The following is a 23575-nucleotide window of genomic DNA, read 5'->3' as shown; positions in this document are numbered from 1 at the left end:
GTTAGTGTGTGTGTGTGTGTGTGTGTGTGTGTGAGAGAGAGAGAGAGAGAGACTATAGGGGTTAGTGTGTGTGTCAGAGTATGGGGGTTAGTGTATGTGTGTGTGTGTGTCAGAGTATGGGGGTTAGAGTGCATGTGTGTGTCAGAGTATGGGGGTTAGAGTGTATGTGTGTGTCAGAGTATGGGGGTTAGAGTATATGTGTGTGTCAGAGTATGGGGGTTAGAGTATATGTGTGTGTCAGAGTATGGGGGTTAGAGTATATGTGTGTGTCAGAGTATGGGGGTTAGAGTATATGTGTGTGTCAGAGTATGGGGGTTAGAGTGTATGTGTGTGTCAGAGTATGGGGGTTAGAGTATATGTGTGTGTCAGAGTATGGGGGTTAGAGTGTATGTGTGTGTCAGAGTATGGGGGTTAGAGTATATGTGTATGTCAGAGTATGGGGGTTAGAATATATGTGTGTGTCAGAGTATGGGGGTTAGAGTATATGTGTGTGTCAGAGTATGGGGGTTAGAGTATATGTGTGTGTCAGAGTATGGGGGTTAGAGTATATGTGTGTGTCAGAGTATGGGGGTTAGAGTGTATGTGTGTGTCAGAGTATGGGGGTTAGAGTGTATGTGTGTGTCAGAGTATGGGGGTTAGAGTGTATGTGTGTGTCAGAGTATGGGGGTTAGAGTTGAAACCCATCATAAAAAATGACAAAGCACATACATTTCAACTGTGATCCCGGGTTTAAAGCCCTCTCACAAAGGAGAGGGGACGTGTGTCTAGTCTATAAAAGTATTCTGGCCAGACCGGGGAACTGAGTGTGTCTGGGCTGGGGTGTAAAGTTAACCAGCCAGTCGGCTCCTCCCTGGGACTCAGACTGGCTGGTTACTGACACTGAGGGGGGCCAGGAGAACTGAGGGCTTTAAGCCAAGCAGGAGTTTCAGCCTTAACCAACCACCTACACAGTGTAATGTAGTTTACAACAGTTCAATCAGGAAGGCTGGTCTGAATGCTTGTTTCACTTCATCCTGTAAGCAGAACACAATTCACTTTGTTTTCTATTCTACGGGCATAGTGGGAATGAAGACAAACATATCTTCAGCATGGCGTCTTGTTTCTTCTCCTGTTTCCTGTTAGCCATGTGAGGAATGTCATTCACCTATTTACCTTTAGCCAATCAGCACGGCCCAGTAATGCACATTCCTCACGCTGACTGTTCAACCTATGGGCTCACTCTTGCAATTATCACCTTCCTCTCTCTCAACCAATGGGTGTACATCTTGGGAAGGATTTATATGTCAACTTACCCATGTTCTCTCGCTTGCTGTTTTTCAACTAAAGTTTTTGACAACCACTATTTAATCAAATGCAATATTACATTGTGTCTCTGATGTTGATTCAGCTGAGCCTGTACTCTATTGAACTGTATTATATCCTAACCCAACTAACTGGTAAACACAAGAAAAGATGTCTGCCATCTTGGACATTGACAAATGTCATCCACACAATAAAGAATGTAGTAATGATCAACAGTGACAGTTTGGGAGATGGACAGATATCCAGTGGGGTTATCCTTTACCTTGAGGCTCAGTAGTGTGCCCATTGTAGTGTCTTTAACAGACTGTGGCATGCACTACTGATGTCTACTATATAGTAGTGTCCTTTGCAGAATGTCCATGAAACTTTACCTTGTTCTTAGTGTCTGTGTGGCGGCTCATCTGCCTCCTCTCATCATCCCAGCGAGCTGTAGCCTCATTCAACTGTCTCTCCTTCTCCTGCTGCTGCCGCAAGCCCTCCTCCTTAGCACCACACACTGAGGTCTGCAGCTCCGCTATCAACTATGGAGAGAGGGATGAGAGAGACACAGATTAGATGGGAGAGGGAGAAGGGGGTGATGGGTTGGGATGAGAGAGGGAGAGACAAATTGAGAGGGGACAACAGTGACCCCTGAGGAGCACCATTCCAAGAGGGTTGATATAGATACATCCCCATATGACACAAACCGTATAAACACACTCTAAAAACTGACTCTGGGGGTCATGGTTGGTGACCCCTGACCTGACCTCAAGATAATTACATTTGTCATTGAACACCAAATGGGAATTGATTAGCCAAGTCCTAGGTCCAGGTCTCTAGTGTTCGGTACAGTACAGTTCAGTCCTAGGTCTCTAGTCCTCTGTACAGTTAAGTTTAGTCCTAGGTCACTAGTCCTCTGTACAGTACAGTACAGTCCTAGGTCTCTAGTCCTCTGTACAGCACAGTTCAGTCCTAGGTCCAGGTCTCTAGTCCTCTGTACAGTACAGTTCAGTCCTAGGTCCAGGTCTCTAGTCCTCTGTACAGTACAGTTTAGTCCTAGGTCCAGGTCTCTAGTCCTCTGTACAGTACAGTTCAGTCCTAGGTCAAGGTCTCTAGTCCTCTGTACAGTACAGTTCAGTCCTAGGTCCAGGTCTCTAGTCCTCTGTACAGTACAGTTTAGTCCTAGGTCCAGGTCTCTAGTCCTCTGTACAGTACAGTTCAGTCCTAGGTCCAGGTCTCTAGTCCTCTGTACAGTACAGTTTAGTCCTAGGTCCAGGTCTCTAGTCCTCTGTACAGTACAGTTCAGTCCTAGGTCCAGGTCTCTAGTCCTCTGTACAGTACAGTTCAGTCCTAGGTCCTTAGTGCTCTGTACAGTACAGTTCAGTCCTAGGTCCAGGTCCTTAGTGCTCTGTACAGTACAGTTCAGTCCAAGGTCCAGGTCCTTAGTGCTCTGTACAGTACAGTTCAGTCCTAGGTCCTTAGTGCTCTGTACAGTACAGTTCAGTCCTAAGTCCTTAGTGCTCTGTACAGTACAGTTCAGTCCTAGGTCCTTAGTGCTCTGTACAGTACAGTTCAGTCCTAGGTACTTAGTGCTCTGTACAGTAAAGTTCAGTCCTAGGTCCTTAGTGCTCTGTACAGTACAGTTCAGTCCTAGGTCCTTAGTGCTCTGTACAGTACAGTTCAGTCCTAGGTCCTTAGTGCTCTGTACAGTACAGTTCAGTCCTAGGTCCTTAGTGCTCTGTACAGTACAGTTCAGTCCTAGGTCCTTAGTACTCTGTACAGTACAGTTCAGTCCTAGGTACTTAGTGCTCTGTACAGTAAAGTTCAGTCCTAGGTCCTTAGTGCTCTGTACAGTACAGTTCAGTCCTAGGTCCTTAGTGCTCTGTACAGTACAGTTCAGTCCTAGGTCCTTAGTGCTCTGTACAGTACAGTTCAGTCCTAGGTACTTAGTGCTCTGTACAGTAAAGTTCAGTCCTAGGTCCTTAGTGCTCTGTACAGTACAGTTCAGTCCTAGGTCCTTAGTGCTCTGTACAGTACAGTTCAGTCCTAGGACTTGGAGTTTTTCCTTCAGTGACAGACCCTGTTTGTTGCTGTTTTTTTAACAGATGCTGTTTCAGGAAGCGTTTAGTTGAGTCTAAATGGAACAGGAGTTTTTATGCTAATATAAGAGAGAGTGTGGGCAGCAAACAAATGCTGCATTAACATCAAAACACACAGCTTGTTGGAGCCGGATATGAAATGCTTAACATATTTCCCAACAACATGATGTCACTATCTGTAGGACACCATGGGAGACAGAAATGCATCTCTGGTTTAGTTACTATAGGTACAGACTCCATTAGTTAGTGTCAATGGTGTGTCTCAGCCATTATCAATCTTCTCACAGTTCTCTGTCTGTCCTGAGAAAGAGAGAGAGAGAGAGAGAGAGAGAGGCAGACATACACAGAGAAAGAGGGAGACATATCGAGAGAGGAGGAAAAAAGCTCCTAGCTTTTTGAAAAGTAGAGTGAGTTTGTGTTGGTTAACTTGTGGTACACACCAAGATGAAAAGGAGCAGCAGTAGCTTTGAAATACGACAGTCAAAATGAACATTATATTTAAGCTGCAGCTGAGAGAGAGCAGAGAGAGAGAAGAGAGGGAGAAGAGAGGGAGAAGAGAGAGAGAAGAGAGAGAGAAGAGAGGGAGAAGAGAGGGAGAAGAGAGGGAGAAGAGAGGGAGAAGAGAGGGAGAGGGAGAAGAGAGAGAGAAGAGAGGGAGAAGAGAGGGAGAAGAGAGGGAGAAGAGAGGGAGAAGAGAGGGAGAAGAGAGGGAGAAGAGAGAGCAGAGAGGGAAAAGAGAGAGAGAAGAGAGAGAGAAGAGAGAGAAGAGAGGGAGAAGAGAGGGAGAAGAGAGGGAGAATAGAGAAGAGAGGGAGAAGAGAGAGAGAATAGAGAGAGAAGAGAGGGAGAAGAGAGGGAGAAGAGAGAGAGAAGAGAGAGAAGAGAGAGAGAAGAGAGAGAAGAGAGAGAGAAGAGAGATATAAGAGAGGGAGAAGAGAGAGCAGAGAGGGAGAAGAGAGGGAAAGAGATGAGAGAGAGCAGAGAAGAGAGGGAGAAGAGAGTAGAGGGAGAAGAGAGAGAGCAGAGAGGGAGAAGAGAGGAGAGAGAGCAGCGAACAGGGATAAGAGAGGAGAGAGAAGAGGGAGAAGAGAGGAGAGAGAAAAGATAAGGTAGAGAGAGAAAAAATAGGAAGAGAGAAAACTACTCGCTCAGGCCCGTTGAACCGCTCGCGCTAGGCTAGACAGACAGACAGATAATTGTTTACTGTACATTAGTTCAACTCAACTCTTCGTTCAACAGTCTTACTGGAATCCTCTCATTGAGTGGGAGTTATGGGAATGAGCGACTTAGCCGACCGCAGAGGGAGAGATTAGACTGATTTAGTCAGCGGGACCAGCCACATGAAAGCAACAAATGGTCCATTATTATGGGAACATCAGTTCTGGGCGTAATAATTATTTTGCTTATAGATTCTCTAGCATCTCGTCTGTAGCCTGGAGTGATATAATGACTCATTAACCCTGTCTTTCTCGTTATTCTTGTACCTTTATACCTAGTCTCATATCGAGGGCTTCATCCGACTGTACTGTACTGTAATTGTCACAGGCTGGTTGGTAGCTCTGTTTAGGCTGGGTTTGCCTCATCTCAAAGTGAACATACAGAATGAAAGGCAGTTGCAGGGCCTCTCAGAGGCCGGCTGGCACTTTTATCAGTTCTCTATGACAGACAGAGTGTGACACAATGAACTCACTCGGGCCTTAACAAGAACCAGAAGAAAGTGAACTAATGCACTCCCAGATCAGAAGCAACAAATAGTTACATAACACCCAGAAGGGCATGATTGTCATTTACATCACTTATCTTTCAGTTATTGCCTGATTCTACTAGGATGTTAAGTACTTCTATGCATGAAATAATAATAATAGTAGTAAAGATGTGTTTCCTGCTCCTAACTGGATTCAACTTGTTATTACAAGCCTTTCCCATGTTCAACCAGCAGCAGTGTTGAGATAAAGGGCTGGGGGAGCTCCCGGGGACCCCCACTGTTGCCTCATCATTAACCAGAGAAGAGAAACAAACCGGGCTGGGTTCAGAGGTCGCTCAGGAAGGCCACGCTCAGCAAGACGATTAAGCGGCCCGGATTTCAGAGACGCTAATTATCGAAGCTCAAAGGACCCTGTGTGTGTGTGTTGTATGAGTGTGTGTTTGTTCACACTGTGTGTGTGTGTGTGTGTGTTGTGTGTGCATGCATCCACACTGCATGTGTGTACCCTAGTGCCCTCAGGATAACGTATGGCTGCTTGCTCTGTTTTAATTGGGATACTACTACCCATGCTGCAGTGCTCTCCCTGCGAGAGAGATCGATGACCTCTGACAGACACTTAGGGGTTACACAGTGAGGGCAGCCTCCAAGGTTCAAAGGCCCTCTGTTTACATTCGATCCAGTTGCCCCCAGGGCTCCTATGCATTAAAACCTATTTAGTCCCGACACAACACCTTTGAAAGTCAAGCAGCTAACACATGCTACAAATACCAACAAATAGCGTGCTTTAATATGGTGGGTAGACTTCCTCTTAACTTAGAAATAAACACATGCATGTATAATGTCCTTAGAGCGTTGGGTTCAGTCATTGTCGAACACATGGAACTGGGGTTTTCAGCAACAGAATGCAGAGGAAGGGTGTTAAGTTGAACTCGTGCGAGCATTAGTTGCACCCCTTCAAAACAGAGGATTAATCTTTTGCAGCCTCTGTTGACGGAAACTTTACCTCGCCACATAGCAAAGACGAGTAAACACAGAGTGAACTTTCAACTACCACCCGAGACACGTTTGATGTCGGGGGCATTGTGCAACTTCATAAGCTCCTGTTTTCTCACAACATCTGCTTGTCAACCTCGCTTTCAACTCAACGCTGCCGACGTCAAAAGTGGACCCAAAACAGGGGGATTGAAAAAAAAGAGGGTGAGAAAGACAAAATAGTTTCTTCTAAGGTCATGATTTAGCAATTAAAGCCTGTGATGGAATATGATATTTCACCCCTATATTTCAGATTAGGATAGATCTAATCTTCTTTGTTTTCAAACATAAAAACAGTGACTTGTGTTTTTTAAATGTTATACAGCCCAGCTAAAAGGCGCTTTGAAGCCACAGTCTGAAATCTGGGAATCTTTTCAACGGTCATTTCAATTCTTTATATTTTTGCTTAAAAAACAAATCTCAGACTGTAGCTTTAAAGCCTCCCACATGTCCAAACAGAGCGAGACGAGAGAGAGAGAGAGAGAGAGAGAGAGAAAGGGTAGAATGAGGGAAGAATGGAGAAGAGGAGGAATGGCCTGGTGGTTTTGATTCATGAACAGAGAGGAGAGTTCCTCTGGCTTTAACTGCTCTCAGTCTGAGGAGATTAGGTTTAATGTTAAACATATGGTCCTGGCCAGAGAGGAGAACCTTCAAACAACACCCCTGACGTCATGGCCAGGGAAGGGGAGCGGGAGAGAGAAAGAGAGGGGGGAGAACGAACAAGTGTGTGCATGTGTGTTAATGTGTGTGTGCATGCGTGTGTGTGTGTGATAGGCACCTAAAAGGTACCTAAAACCCTCATATCTTCCAGCTAATCCCACCTGGGTTCCGTATTGCTGTATGCAAGGCGGTGCAAACACATAAATAGGATTCTATATATGGATTAAAGGCAAATCTGAACATTGTGAAACAACTAGAATCAAACAGTAAAGTCTACCTCTTGGGTATATAACCTGGCTAACTAACTGGGCCAGGTTTCCACACCACCTGTGAAGTGCCTGGACCAAAGCCTGGCTAACCTTCGCCTCAGATGCCTCTGGACGTTACACAAAGGCATAAGAGATAGAAATAGAGAGAGAGAGGAGAGAGAGAGAGAGAGAGATGAAAGAAAGAAAAACCTAGGAGGTAGAGCTTAGACATTTAAACATGTAGATAAATTTGTCTGCAGCATTACGTTAAACTTGGTGTGTGGTATATATGTGTGTGTTGTAAAAGTGTGTGTGTGTGTATTTGTGTTTAAGCAGGGAGGGAAGGGGGGAGTGTATATTGTTTCTCACAGCTCCCGCCCGACTGAACGTTTGTGTGCTTTTTCCCAACAAATCTTCCAAAAAAGAAGGCCAAAAACAGGAAAAGAGAAGTGTTTACCTGAGCAGACTTTGCAAGCTTCTGACTGTATTCCTTCTCAATCTGCTTTAGCCTGGTGTTCGTCTGCAACACAAAGTGGAGAGAGGGAAAGAGAGAGTAAGAGATTTGCATACAGACACACACAAGACATAGAGGGAAAGAGAGAGAAAGACAGTGAGGTTTGAAATTGGACCTGTTTGTAGGAAGTACACACACACACACACACACACACACAGCCGTTGACCCCTGTCTCTTGGCAGTGTCCCCCTGCCTGCCTGTCGCTGGGCTGGCGTTACTCTGGGCACAGTGCCAGGCTCCACGCCCCTGTGGCAGCAGCAGCCAGTGAGTGGCCTGGGGGCACACCGCTCCCTCTGATGCCCTGCCAACCATTCATCACTTAACAGGAAGAGGGGGAGAAATCAGCCACGGCTGCCAATTATCAGGGAAAAACAGAAGGAAACTGGGACAGGGGAGACACAACATGGAGGAAGAACATACAGACCAACAGACACAACATGGAGGAAGAACATACAGACCAACAGACACAACATGGAGGAAGAACATACAGACCAACAGACACAACATGGAGGAAGAACATACAGACCAACAGACACAACATGGAGGAAGAACATACAGACAACATGGAGGAAGAACATACAGACAACATGGAGGAAGAACATACAGACAACATGGAGGAAGAACATACAGACAACATGGAGGAAGAACATACAGACACAACATGGAGGAAGAACATACAGACCAACAGACACAACATGGAGGAAGAACATACAGACCAACAGACACAACATGGAGGAAGAACATACAGACCAACAGACAACATGGAGGAAGAACATACAGACACAACATGGAGGAAGAACATACAGACACAACATGGGAGGAAGAACATACAGACCAACAGACACAACATGGAGGAAGAACATACAGACCAACAGACACAACATGGAGGAAGAACATACAGACCAACAGACACAACATGGAGGAAGAACACATACAGACACAACATGGAGGAAGAACATACAGACCAACAGACACAACATGGAGGAAGAACATACAGACACAACATGGAGGAAGAACATACAGACCAACAGACACGACATGGAGGAAGAACATACAGACCAACAGACACACATGGAGGAAGAACATACAGACCACAACATGGAGGAAGAACATACAGACCAACAGACACCACATGGAGGAAGAACTACAGACCAACAGACACAACATGGAGGAGAACATACAGACCAACAGACACAACATGGAGGAAGAACATACAGACACAACATGGAGGAAGAACATACAGACCAACAGACACAGTGTTATAGGCAGACAGACAGACAGATGGAAACAGAGACGGACAGACAGACAGACGGAAGGACAGATTGACAGACAGACAAAATGTGATAAAGGCAGACAGACAGAAGGACAGATTGACAGACAGACAAATGTGATAAAGGCAGACAGACAGAAGGACAGATTGACAAACAGACAAAATGTGATAAAGGCAGATAGACAGAAGGACAGATTGACAAACAGACAAAATGTGATAAAGGCAGATAGACAGAAAGGACAGATTGACAAACAGACAAAATGTGATAAAGGCAGATAGACAGAAGGACAGATTGACAAAACAGACAAATGTGATAAAGGCAGACAGACAGGAGTGTTTTTGACTTGGTGCATTCTGGGTTTTATTCTTCGTCCACTTGGAAAGGTCATTAACAGCCAGCTAGAACCACACATAGATAAGACATTTCACAATAAGCAACCAATTACTATCTCTACATAATGACTCATCACGGAGAGGGTACAGAGCACTGTGAGATAAATATGTAGATATCACCTCAACATCAACTTTATATAGCTCTGATGTCACAGACATGTCTGTACAGGTTCAGTGTCAGTCTGGTCTTTCTACATCTCCACTGTGACTGGTTCTGTTCTAACTCTCTCTCTCCCCCCCCTCTCTCTTTCTCTCCCCCCCCCTCTCTTTGTCTCCCCCCCCCTCTCTCTTTGTCTCCCCCCCCCCCTCTCTCCCCTCTCTCTCTTTCTCTCTGAATGTTGAAACACTGCTGAAATACAGGATGACTCGAGCACAGAGTACCGGCGAGATTCCACAGGTCAGTCCTGACAACAGATTAGTACTGTCTAAACATCACCCTTTCAGATCAGCTCTCTTCTGGTGGCACTGACAGACAGACAGACATATTAAGAGACAGACTCTCTGTAATGCTCTGTATTAGCAAACACACCCCTAAAACCCCATCAACGCCGTGGGCCTGGCCCTGCTCCCAACACTTCCTGACAAACGGCAAAGGAACAGCGGGCCACTGTCGAATGGACACACCTGTCACCACGGATACAGGCAGCCGTCACCACGGATACGGCTCTTGTATGTCTTCCTGTCTGTCTGTTTGGCTTTGAAAGTCTCTCGTCTGTCTCTCTGTCTCTCTAGGGGCCTTACCGGCTGATGAGAGAGAGAGAACAAAGCCAGGCGTGAACGACAGAAGAGAAATAAAGGAGAAGAAAAGACAGGAGAACAAAAACACTGTCGGCCCTAAATGTTCCTCCTGCACCTGACAGACAGGCAGACTGACACGTCCATCCATTCCCCCAGCCTGCCTTTGTTGCTATAGAGACTGTTCCTGCTTTGACTCCAGCCTGATTAAAGTCCACTGTTGGGCTAAGCGTGTGTCTGCTTTCACACATACGGTTTTAGTCTAATGAAAAATAAACTCTTTATGATAACCCACAGAGACGACACACAAACTCATGGGAATATAGGAGAACACTGTATATATCTAAAACCACAGGGAAACCCTACACTAATGCAGAAAGTTATCTACTTTATATCCAATACACATTAATAGTGTTACTGTTCTGAGACAACAAAGTTAACACACAAAAAGACCATCAGGTCTAAAGTAGACAAACATTTTTTAAGAGAGTGTGTGTGTGTACTTTAAAGTGGACTACCTGCACAGCCTGCCAAAAGTGTCTTAGCGCTGAAGGCTCTTTGAGGCCGTATCAGACTCTTCAATCGTTTAATAATCCTGGCTGGCGTGGAGCGGTGAGCGGCTGAGGCTGCCTTTGAAGTGTGTGTGTGAGGAACAGTGGAAGTGTATCTGAAGGCAGGAGCATGCACCGCTTACCAGAACTTAATTAACAATCTGCAGCTGGAACCGGGCCAGACTCTCTCTCACACACACACACACACACACACACACACACACACACACACACACACACACACACACACACACACACACACACACACACACACACACACACACACACACACACACACACCACACCACACCACACCACACCACACCACACCACACCACACCACACCACACCACACCACACCACACCAAGGTACAGACAGGTGTACTGCACTTTCTCTTTCCTTAGAATAGGGTGTGTGTTGCAGGAGAAGGAGGGGGCAGCTTTGGGAAAACATCTCCACATCATGGTTTGCCAGAGGTTTATCATTCCCTTGTGTTTCCTTAGCTAAGTCACAAAACACATACTGTTTATTGCATTGTATACATCACATGCTGAAGACAGCCCTTTTGGAAAAACCACATGATTTCAGGTTACATTTCCACGTGAAACTTTATAATACATTTACATTTGAGTCATTTAGCATACGCTCTTATCCAGCTCGACTTACAGTAGTGAGTTGATTCATTCGTACTGGTCACCATAGAACCATGTGTTTTTGGAACACTTCACATTAGTGATGTGGGGGAAAGATGTGGACAGTTACATATCGCAATATTATTTTGACGATAATATATCGATACTCTGACTCCGAGTATTGACTTGTTAGGTAGCGTAAGTTAGTGCTAGTCGGATGTACCTACGCAGAAACTCGTTTTTTCCTCCTATAGCTTGTTCTCGATCTAGCACTTTTATTTCCATGACTGCTTTTTATCATGGCTCTCTTGTCTCTCGGCAGCAGACATACAGTGCTTTCGGAAAGCATTCAGACCCCTTGACTTTTCCACATTTTGTTCCATTACAGCCTGATTCGAAAATGGATTAAATACATTTTCATCCGCATTAATCTACACACAATACCCCATTAATCTACACACAATACCCCATTAATCTACACACAATACCCCATTAATCTACACAATACCCATTAATCTACACACAATACCCCATTAATCTACACACAATACCCATTAATCTACACACAATACCCCATTAATCTACACACAATACCCCATTAATCTACACACAATACCCCATTAATCTACACACAATACCCCATTAATCTACACACAATACCCCATTAATCTACACACAATACCCCATTAATCTACACACAATACCCCATAAAGACAAAAGCAAAAACTGGTTTTTAGAATAAAAAAAACACGTATTTAAAAAATGTAAAACAGAAATACCTTAGTTACATAAATATTCAGATACTTTGCTACATATATAAAAAGAGATGTGAGGTCAGTTGTTCACATGTGTCACATTTACAGTTCTCATGTTAACACCACCTTTCATTAACATGCAGATTCACATGTCAAAAAAACCTTCATACGTGAAAATCTACTTCGCATGTGGAATTGCATTTTGTATCCCCATGTTGTTACATTTGCTTCACATGAGATCATGCTTTCACATGTTATTTATTACATGTTGATTTGACATGTTGTATCATGTTATCACATTAACTTCACATGTGAAATTCATTTGTTTTTTCTGTAAAGGAGGATATTTCTTCCACATGGAACTTTTTTCCCAGGTATGTTTTAGAGAGAGATATCTGGGCTTAGCTAAGCTTGGACAACACAACAAAATGACACGATACTACAAGATTCACGAGAGGCCGGCTAGCATAAAGGTGATGTCATTGCAGTAAGAGTGGGTGGAAAAGATGGTATGATTGACAGGTACACGGATAAAGGGGTGGGGCTAGGTACTTTCCATATGACTGTTATCTCCAAGGTGACTTTATAAACTGATGAAACCCAAAATAAAACCTGCTAACACGATACTTCTGCTGACTGTATGTACATACATACAGCATTCATAAAGTATTTATGAATACTACATAGCATGTTATAACAGAAACCACAAACTGGTATGAGCATTATAAAGACCTTATAAACAAGAACATAAACGTATACCAAAAGACTGATTTGTAAACGTTACGGAGAAAACAACGACTAGTGATGTCCCAGGTATGAGTTGTCTCAGTGATCTATAGGCCTTTCAACACTACGGTGAGTGACTGGAACAGATTCTCTGAATCTACCTAACACACGTCTCTGGCACCAATTTGGGTTACATTTGCGAGGGAGAGGACTCCGGGTGATGTTATTTGCTTGTTTGTCTGTAATTACTGTGTACAAGTGTGTGTGTGTGTGAGAGAAAGAGAGAGAGACTGTGTGTATATGTGTGTGTGTGTAAGCGCCTCACTGTCACGGCAGTAATGAGAAGAGTTTTCATTTTCCATTTCACAGCCTCCCATCATTGATTCCGTCACTTCAAATTCCTCCTAACAGGCACTGCTGCACCCACTTAATACATATCTCACGCATGCACACAAGTCTACACATGGAGGACTCAGTGCCTGAACACATCTGCCTGTCTTAGACTAGGAGGGTGTGTCTGCATGGTATTAGGGAAGCTGTTACAGGCATTATAACATAGCAGAGTCTCATAATGTGATGCGTGACTTCATACAGTGTGTTCATCACCAAAGGCCTGTTCAGTAAATAGGGTCAGACACGTGAGGTATGGTGGTAGTGGTACAAAGAAAGTTAGACATTGAGTGCTGGAGAGGAAGCTCCTGGGTAGTACACACACTGGTCTGGTGTGTGTGCTTTTGTACATGCATATTGAAGATATAGCTAGGTGTTTAAACACTTTTCTCAGTCCTGTGCTTGGTAAGGGTGACCGCATGCTAATGTCAGCCTTTACATTTACATTTGAGTCATTTAGCAGACGCTCTTATTCAGAGCAATTAGGGTTAAGTGCCTTGCTCAAGGGCACATAGACAGATTCGAAGAAGCAAACTTTCAGTTTGCTACCTGCCTTCAGACAGCATAATCTCTCTTTCTACCTAGCTATCTCTCAGTCTCTTCAACTCAATTACCGTCATGTTTATATCAGGTGGAACCACTCGGAATACACTGTTGGGCTCTCCTTTTAACTCTCTCCTTTTAAATCCCTCTCTTTTTAACTCTCTCTCTTCTTTGAGCCTGTCTAGAGTTGTGTGGGGAGGGAATGTCTCACCTTTATTAAGGGGGATCAATGTGGCAGACAGGGGGACAGAGGGGACAAGAGAGGGGCGCAGACAGGGGTCCATGAATGCATCTGTGTACAGATTTAGGGGGCGAGTGGAGTTGTGTATATCAGCTTCTCTGTGACGGCCCCTGACGTCTTAAAGTGGTCGGAACACCTGCGGGTTGTTCCATTAGATGACCCCGGGGGTCGGACCACCTGCGGGTTGTTCCATTAGATGACCCCGGGGGTCGGACCACCTGCGGGTTGTTCCATTAGATGACCCCTGGGGGTCGGACCACCTGCGGGTTGTTCCATTAGATGACCCCGGGGGTCGGACCACCTGCGGGTTGTTCCATTAGATGACCCCTGGGGGTCGGACCACCTGCGGGTTGTTCCATTAGATGACCCCGGGGGTCGGACCACCTGCGGGTTGTTCCATTAGATGACCCAGGGGGTCGGACCACCTGCGGGTTGTTCCATTAGATGACCCCGGGGGTCGGACCACCTACGGGTTGTTCCATTAGATGAAGCTTGCCTGAGCAGAGGGCTGCGGTACAAGAGACAGATGAGCTTAAACAGGATCAATGGGACAGGAGAGCAGAGGGGGAGGAAGCGAGGGGGAGGAAAGGTCTAGTTGGAGAAACCTTGTTTTAGCCATATGCAGGGCTGAGGAGAGGATGCTCCTCTCTCTCCTCCTCTTCACATGTTTCTTTTCTGTTCTTTCTCCATCTCATCTTCTTCCACCTCTCTAAATGTCCCTACAGAGTTGTGTTCAAAAGCACACTGACAGAGAGAGAGCTGCAATATGTTTTTGGGGGACTGGCAAAAGTCTTTGCTCTGTCTCTTTCATCTGTCTGAGTCATTATCTCTGCTGCTGCTTTCAAGGCCCACGGCAAAGACTGGGGCCCCACGAGATGCACACACACATATACCGTATGTATGTACGAATGCAATCACCCGTAGCACACACACATCAAACAACATGTTATATCCCCCCTCATCCACAAACAATACAACAGCTCTAACTTTCACTTTCACCCCCCCCCCCTTCTAAATCAGATGTTCTGCTGACACACCTCCATCCCTGTCTGTTACTCTGAGGTGATCCTCATCCCTGTCTGTTACTCTGAGGTGATCCTCATCCCTGTCTGTTATTCGGAGGTGATCCTCATCCCTGTCTGTTATTCGGAGGTGATCCTCATCCCTGTCTGTTACTCGGAGGTGATCCTCATCCCTGTCTGTTACTCGGAGGTGATCCTCATCCCTGTCTGTTACTCTGAGGTGATCCTCATCCCTGTCTGTTACTCTGAGGTGATCCTCATCCCTGTCTGTTATTCGGAGGTGATCCTCATCCCTGTCTGTTACTCGGAGGTGATCCTCATCCCTGTCTTACTCGGAGGTGATCCTCATCCCTGTCTGTTACTCGGAGGTGATCCTCATCCCTGTCTGTTACTCGGAGGTGATCCTCATCCCTGTCTGTTACTCTGAGGCGATCCTCATCCCTGTCTGTTACTCTGAGGCGATCCTCATCCCTGTCTGTTACTCTGAGGCGATCCTCATCCCTGTCTGTTACTCTGAGGTGATTGCAGGACATGATCATTCCCTCCTCTGTTTTTCTATATAATCCATGAGCAGGAATAATGGGATTTGGTGTATCTCCAAATGGCAGAGAACCAGACAGTGGAGAGGCTGTTGGTTGAGGCGGAACAACAGGGATGAGAACAAATAAACAGCACCACCATCTTCTGGCTGACAGAAGAACAGGACTCACACACCAGCTACTTCTAACCCTGCAAGACTCAGTGATACCCCACCCTCTAACACTGTGGTGACTACATACCCCAGATAAAACCCTCTAACACTGTGGTGATTACATACCCCAGCTAAAACCCTCTAACACTGTGGTGACTACATACCCCAGCTAAAACCCTCTAACACTGTGGTGACTACATACCCCAGCTAAAACCCTCTAACACTGTGGTGACTACATACCCCAGATAAAACCCTCTAACACTGTGGTGATTACATACCCCAGCTAAAACCCTCTAACACTGTGGTGATTACATACCCCAGCTAAAACCCTCTAACACTGTGGTGATTACATACCCCAGCTAAAACCCTCTAACACTGTGGTGACTACATACCCCAGCTAAAACCCTCTAACACTGTGGTGACTACATACCCCAGCTAAAACCCTCTAACACTGTGGTGATTACATACCCCAGCTAAAACCCTCTAACACTGTGGTGACTACATACCCCAGCTAAAACCCTCTAACACTGTGGTGATTACATACCCCAGATAAAACCCTCTAACACTGTGGTGACTACATACCCCAGCTAAAACCCTCTAACACTGTGGTGATTACATACCCCAGCTAAAACCCTCTAACACTGTGGTGACTACATACCCCAGCTAAAACCCTCTAACACTGTGGTGACTACATAACCCAGCTAAAAAACCCTAACACTATGGTGATTACATACCCCAGCTAAAACCCCTTAACACTGTGGTGACTACATACCCCAGCTAAAAAAAAACCCTGCTGTGATGACTACATACCCCAGCTAAAACCCTCTAACACTGTGGTGACTACATACCCCAGCTAAAACCCTCTAACACTGTGGTGATTACATACCCCAGCTAAAACCCTCTAACACTGTGGTGACTACATACCCCAGATAAAACCCTCTAACACTGTGGTGATTACATACCCCAGCTAAAACCCTCTAACACTGTGGTGACTACATACCCCAGCTAAAACCCTCTAACACTGTGGTGATTACATACCCCAGATAAAACCCTCTAACACTGTGGTGACTACATAACCCAGCTAAAAAACCCTAACACTATGGTGATTACATACCCCAGCTAAAACCCCTTAACACTGTGGTGACTACATACCCCAGCTAAAAAAAAACCCTGCTGTGATGACTACATACCCCAGCTAAAACCCTCTAACACTGTGGTGACTACATACCCCAGCTAAAACCCTCTAACACTGTGGTGATTACATACCCCAGCTAAAACCCTCTAACACTGTGGTGACTACATACCCCAGATAAAACCCTCTAACACTGTGGTGATTACATACCCCAGCTAAAACCCTCTAACACTGTGGTGACTACATACCCCAGCTAAAACCCTCTAACACTGTGGTGACTACATAACCCAGCTAAAAACCCCTAACACTATGGTGATTACATACCCCAGCTAAAACCCCTTAACACTGTGGTGACTACATACCCCAGCTAAAAAAAAACCCTGCTGTGATGACTACATACCCCAGCTAAAACCCTCTAACACTGTGGTGACTACATACCCCAGCTAAAACCCTCTAACACTGTGGTGATTACATACCCCAGATAAAACCCTCTAACACTGTGGTGATTACATACCCCAGCTAAAACCCTCTAACACTGTGGTGACTACATACCCCAGCTAAAACCCTCTAACACTGTGGTGATTACATACCCCAGATAAAACCCTCTAACACTGTGGTGACTACATACCCCAGATAAAACCCTCTAACACTGTGGTGATTACATACCCCAGCTAAAACCCTCTAACACTGTGGTGATTACATACCCCAGCTAAAACCCTCTAACACTGTGGTGATTACATACCCCAGCTAAAACCCTCTAACACTGTGGTGACTACATACCCCAGCTAAAACCCTCTAACACTGTGGTGACTACATACCCCAGCTAAAACCCTCTAACACCGTGGTGACTACATACCCCAGCTAAAACCCTCTAACACTGTGGTGACTACATACCCCAGATAAAACCCTCTAACACTGTGGTGATTACATACCCCAGTGGGTATAGTGCATTTGGAAAGTATTCAGACCCCTTGACTTTTTAAAAACATTTTGTTACGTTACAGCCTTATTCTAAATTGGATTCAATAGTTTTTTCCCCTCATCAATCTACACACAACACACCATAATGACAAAGTAAAAAAAGATTTTTAGATATTTTGGGGGAAAAAAACATGAAATAATAAATAAATATCACATAATGTCACATCTGACTGTGTATTCATGTTGCTTTCCATAACAGTGTGTAACCACATTACCAGTCAGACAGTCTACTGTTCCTCTACATCTAGGAATACATATATGAGAGAGAGAGAAAAATATTCTCACACTGAAAGGCCTGGCAGCTCCATCTTCTCCTCCTTTCTTCCATCTCTCCTTCCTTCCCATTGTCATAGCCGAGGAAACCTAAATTAACCAGGGTGTTTGTGTACCACAGACCTCGGCGGGGACCGTGGAGGCCAGGTGTCATTACCGTTAGCCAGATGAGAGTACAGAGAGCTACGCCAGCTAGATACACAGGGTTAACCAACACACAGACTGACACATAGGAAGACTCTGATTACCTCTCCCTCTCTGTCTGGGTTTTACCACGGCTGGTCTCGGTGAAGGAGAGAGCAGTGGATGAGACTGGAGCAGAAGAAAAGGGTGGAAGTGGAGGAGTGTGAGGAAAGAACACACACATGGCACACACACAGATACACACAAGCACGCATACAGATACACACAAGCACGCATACAGATACACACAAGCACGCATACAGATACACACAAGCACGCATACAGATACACACAAGCACGCATACAGATACACACAAGCACGCATACAGATACACACAAGCACGCATACAGATACACACAAGCACACATACAGATACACACAAGCACGCATACAAATGTGCACGCCACTCAGGTACGCACGCATGCACACCCACACACAGCCCTCTGCATCAGCTACATAACAGTCATCCGTTCCCTGCTCAAGGCCTGAGTAACCATGGGTAACCACTAACCATCCACCACTAGCAATATTCCATGATCAAGAGTTAGTTCCCTTCATGATCAATTCTCTATCAGCTGTAGAAGGGAACGAGGTCAACTCCAGTATACGCTAGACTAGCCTACCTTATAAGGTATACTTAGGGCCAGTCCTTTTTCATCACCACCAAACCTAGTACGGAAATAGCCTATAGGGCCAGAGTTTTGCCTGGTCAGAGTATAGCCTGGTACCAGATGTTTGTGCTGTCTTTCCCACCTCCTATAGTCACTGGCAAGACGGCACAAACAGATCTGGGACCAGGCTAGCCAGAGTATGTACTACTCTGTCTGAACATATCAAACTAACCATCCATTCACCTCCACTAAAACACCACTGTACCAGAATATATACTACTCTGTCTGAACATATCAAACTAACCATCCATTCACCTCCACTAAAACACCACTGTACCAGCCCCAAACCAAACACAGATCAGAGAGGACTTGCCCAACTAATCCACCCCTGCAGTTCAAAGAACCGCTCTCGCGCTCTCTCTCTCAGACTGAGAGTCAATACTTACTCAAGAAGAAGCCTAACAGCATTCACCTCATATCAGACCTGAGCTCTAGAATCTTTTGTTATGGGGTGTGCCGGTTAGATTTCTAGTGTTGACAGGTGGGGCAAGTGTTTGGGTGTGGGTGTGAATGTGTATGAGTGTGTGGGTGCGAGTGTGTGTGTGACACCGTGTGTGTGTGACTGACACAGTGTGGGTGTGTGTGTGTGTGTGTGACTGACACAGTGTGGGTGTGTGTGTGTGTGTATGAGACAGTGCGTGTGTAGTCATTAGGGAGGGACATGGAGGGAGGCAACAGAGAGCAGTTTACTAGGCCTTATAGCTCAGAGTAAAACACTTTGGTGTAAAACACTGATTCACAACATTAACTTCTGTATTGTTAACCCCTTCTCTATGGAGAATGCCACACATGACGAAGGTCTAGACTAGGGTTGCAAAGGGTCGTAAACGTTCCGTTAAATGGTCCATGGGAAGTTAAGCTGGGGAACCTGGGGAATTTTGCTTAAATTCATCAAAAAGTTAGCTTATAACAGTGAAACTTTTATGTGGAACAATTCTAGGTCTTGTGGCATATTTTGATTAAACTATCCCCAATTCAGTGGAATTGCAACCCTCTGCCTGCACAGTGTATTCTTCCATCACATGCACAGTGTATTCTTCCATCACATGCACAGTGTATTCTTCCATCACATGCACAGTGTATTCTTCCATCACATGCACAGTGTATTCTTCCATCACATGCACAGTGTATTCTTCCATCACATGTACAGTGTATTCTTCCATCACATGCACAGTGTATTCTTCCATCACATGCACAGTGTATTCTTCCATCACATGTACAGTGTATTCTTCCATCACATGCACAGTGTATTCTTCCATCACATGCACAGTGTATTCTTCCATCACATGCACAGTGTATTCTTCCATCACATGTACAGTGTATTCTTCCATCACATGCACAGTGTATTCTTCCATCACATGCACAGTGTATTCTTCCATCACATGCACAGTGTATTCTTCCATCACATGCACAGTGTATTCTTCCATCACATGCACAGTGTATTCTTCCATCACATGTACAGTGTATTCGTCCATCACATGCACAGTGTATTCGTCCATCACATGCACAGTGTATTCTTCCATCACATGCACAGTGTATTCTTCCATCACATGCACAGTGTATTCTTCCATCACATGTACAGTGTATTCTTCCATCACATGCACAGTGTATTCTTCCATCACATGCACAGTGTATTCTTCCATCACATGTACAGCTGATTCTCAAGATCTTGCACACGAATGAGATGCTATTGAGCCCACACTACTACACTGTCTGAGCCAAGGGCTAATTTTTGATTACAATACTGGGTGGGGTGAATATATTTTATACGACATACATTATTTTTTGTTAACTAGTAAATAGTAGCCTACAGCAAAGTGTGTTTAAATCATTTCTAACGTATTAATAATTTCTGCTAGTTTGAGCTGGCTTGAGCCTGCTAACTGAGGAGTGTTAATTCACCTGTTTCCATACATGTTTCATTTTAAAACATTTATCTTATAAAGGAGTTGTTTAATCTAACTGCTTAACTATTTATCTGTACATGGAATTGTATTTGGGTTTTCTTTACTCATTTTTTTCTAAAATTTACAGGAAAATGCCACGGGCGCTATCTGATGTGTGGAGACATTTCACTGCAGCTAATATAGAAGAAAAAGCTGTGTACATTTGCAAATACTGTGCCAAATCATATGTGAAGAATGCAACAAAAATGCAGAATCATCTGGCCAAGTACATAAAGTTCCCTCAGCGCTCACAACAAGCAACCTCTGACAGAAGTCCCTCTACTTCTATTCGAGGTGAAAATGATGAATCGCACACCTTATTGATAGCAACAGCTCATGGTCCTCCTGGAGTCAGAGAAATGCTGATGAATGTTTTGCTTGAGCTGTGTATGCAACTGGTTCACCTCTGATGCTTACAGGCAATGTGTATTGGAAGATACTTCTGAATGTTCTTCGCATAGCATACACCCCTCCAACCAGACATGCTTTATCTACTCATTTGCTGGATGCAGAGTTCAACAGAGTTCAAGTGAAGGACAAGCAAATCATAGAGAAAACAGACTGTATTGCAATCATCTCTAATGGGTGGTTGAATGTTCGTGGGCAAGGAATAATTAACTATATCATATCCACCCCTCAACCAGTATTCTACAAGAGCACAGATACAAGGGACAACAGACACACCGGCCTCTACATTGCAGATGAGCTGAAGGCAGTCATCAATGACCTTGGACCACAGAAGGTATTTGCACTGATGACAGACAATGCTGCGAACATGAAGGCTGCTTGGTCTAAAGTGGAGGAGTCCTACCCTCACATCACACCCATTGGCTGTGCTGCTCATGAATTGAATCTGCCCCTCAAGGACATCATGGAACTGAAAACAATGGATACACTCTACAAGAGAGCCAAGGAAATAGTTAGGTATGTGAAGGGTCATCAAGTTATAGAAGCAATCTACCTCACCAAGCAAAGTGAGAAGAATAAGAGCACCACATTGAAGCTGCCCAGCAACACCTGTTGGGATGGTGTTGTCATCATGTTTGACAGTCTCCTGGAGGGGAAGGAGTCTCTCCAAGAAATGGCCATATCGCAGTCTGCCGATATGGACAGCCTCATCAAGAGGATCCTCCTGGATGATGTATTTTGGGAGAGAGTGTTATGCAGCCTGAAACTCCTGAAACCTATAGCAGTACCCACTGCATGGATTGAGGGAGACAATGCCACCCTGTCGGATGTTCAGACTCTGCCTGCAGATGTAAGAGAAGAAATCCGTACTGCCCTGCCCACTACACTGTTGCTCCAAGCAGAGGAAACTGCAGTTCTGAAATACATCAAAAAGCGTGAAGACTTCTTCCTGAAGACCATACATGCCGCAGTGTACATGTTGGACCCCAAGTATGCTGGCAAGAGCATCCTGTCTGGTGCAGAGATCAACAAGGCCCATGGTGTCATCACTACTGTGTCTCACAACCTTGCTCTGGATGAGGTCAAGGTTCTTGGCAGTCTGGCGATGTACACTTCCAAGTAAGGGCTTTGGGATGGAGATGCAATATGGCAGTCGTGCCAACATATCTCATCAGCCATCTGGTGGAAATTACTTTGTGGATCTGAGGCCCTTTCCCCTGTTGCCTCCTCCATCCTCCAAATCCCACCAACATCAGCCGCCTCAGAGCGCAACTGGTCCTTGTTTGGGAACACACACCAATACATGGGTTGAAAAATTGGTGGCCACCCGGGAAAATTTGAGGCTTTTTGAGCCTGACAACGAGCCATCCTCAACAAGGTTGGAAAGTGACAGTGAAGATGAAGCCTCAGAGTCTGGATGTTCAAGAGGTGAACATTGAGGAGGTCCAGGGAGAAGACATGGAAGCCTGAGACGAAGACAACCAAAGCTTTAGTTTCTAGACTATAATTTTACAGATGTATGTTGAAAATGTTTTTAGGAGATGCGATGGATCATTGGGGATCATTCAATATTCCCTTTCTTTTGTTGTTCAGTGAAATCATCCCATGTGAAGAGACAACTCATTTCATTAAAGTTCAATTCGTAAATAAATCGTTTTTTAAAAATGATTTTGGAAGGATTTAATCATTTGCAATTGTGTCTACTTATGATAAGGTAAAAGGTTTATGTTTCTGTCTCCATATGATATGGTAAATATATCCAATGCAAAAAAACATCTACATTTAAATGGTATTAATATTAATTTTCATATATTTCCGTTAATTCCCATATATTCCCGTTAATTTCCACAGAAAGTTTCCACCTCTGAATATTCCCTAAAATGTGCAACCCTAGTCTAGACCATGGGTACAGAACTCTGACCCTGCGAGGTCCGGCGCCTGCTTGTTTTCTGTTCTACCTGATAATTAATTGCACACACCTGGTGTTCCAGGTCTAAATCAGTCCCTGATAGGAGGGGAACAATGAAAAAATTGAGTGGAACTGGCTTCGAGGTCCAGAGTTGACTTTGTGGGGTTCAGACTAAGACCTTGCTTGACAAATAAAGTGAGACTTTGCAAGTAGCAGTTTGCAGGATGCCTTTGTATTCAACATGCATTGGAAGCTTTAACTGAGACACATAACACTAGAGAGAGAGAGAGTGTGCTTCCGTCGTGAGAGGGTCTCTGTCTGTGTGTGTGTGTGTGTGTGTGTGTGTGTGTGTGTGTGTGTGTGTGTGTGTGTGTGTGTGTGTGTGTGTGTGTGTGTGTGTGTGTGTGTCTGTGTGTCTGTGTCTGTGTGTGTGTGTGTGTTCTCGGAAACACCTTTCACCTTTTCTAGAAATCGTCATAGCCCCTAACTCTGGTAAGGCAAGCTCTTTCTAGGAAGCCCTGATACTCTTTGCTTTGCTATTACTTGAAGGCTTGAAGAGAGAGGAAGAGGTTAAGAGAGGGA

The 23575-nt window shown here is 44.8% G+C and overlaps 1 protein-coding gene and 1 long non-coding RNA gene across 2 annotated transcripts in view; one reads left to right on the top strand and one right to left on the bottom strand.

Moving 5' to 3' along the window:
* The window catches only part of cep112 (centrosomal protein 112), a 221621-nt gene that overhangs the window by 38738 nt on the left and 159308 nt on the right, over positions 1 to 23575 (bottom strand). The window contains exons 22-23 of the mRNA XM_031814326.1: positions 7483 to 7545; positions 1674 to 1823 (exon numbers count right to left, since the gene is read on the bottom strand). Coding sequence (XP_031670186.1) covers positions 1674 to 1823; positions 7483 to 7545 — 213 coding nt within the window. The remainder of the gene's footprint in view (positions 1 to 1673; positions 1824 to 7482; positions 7546 to 23575) is intronic.
* LOC116359990 (uncharacterized) lies at positions 6152 to 10652 on the top strand. The gene is made up of 3 exons (XR_004206854.1): positions 6152 to 6282; positions 9563 to 9599; positions 9935 to 10652. It is a non-coding gene; the product is annotated as an uncharacterized LOC116359990 (long non-coding RNA).

The sequence above is a fragment of the Oncorhynchus kisutch genome, unplaced genomic scaffold, assembly GCF_002021735.2.
Source record: "Oncorhynchus kisutch isolate 150728-3 unplaced genomic scaffold, Okis_V2 Okis06b-Okis10b_hom, whole genome shotgun sequence".
NCBI lineage: Eukaryota > Metazoa > Chordata > Actinopteri > Salmoniformes > Salmonidae > Oncorhynchus > Oncorhynchus kisutch.
Note: the sequence above shows the minus strand (reverse complement) of the source record. Positions and strands in the feature narration are given on the sequence as shown.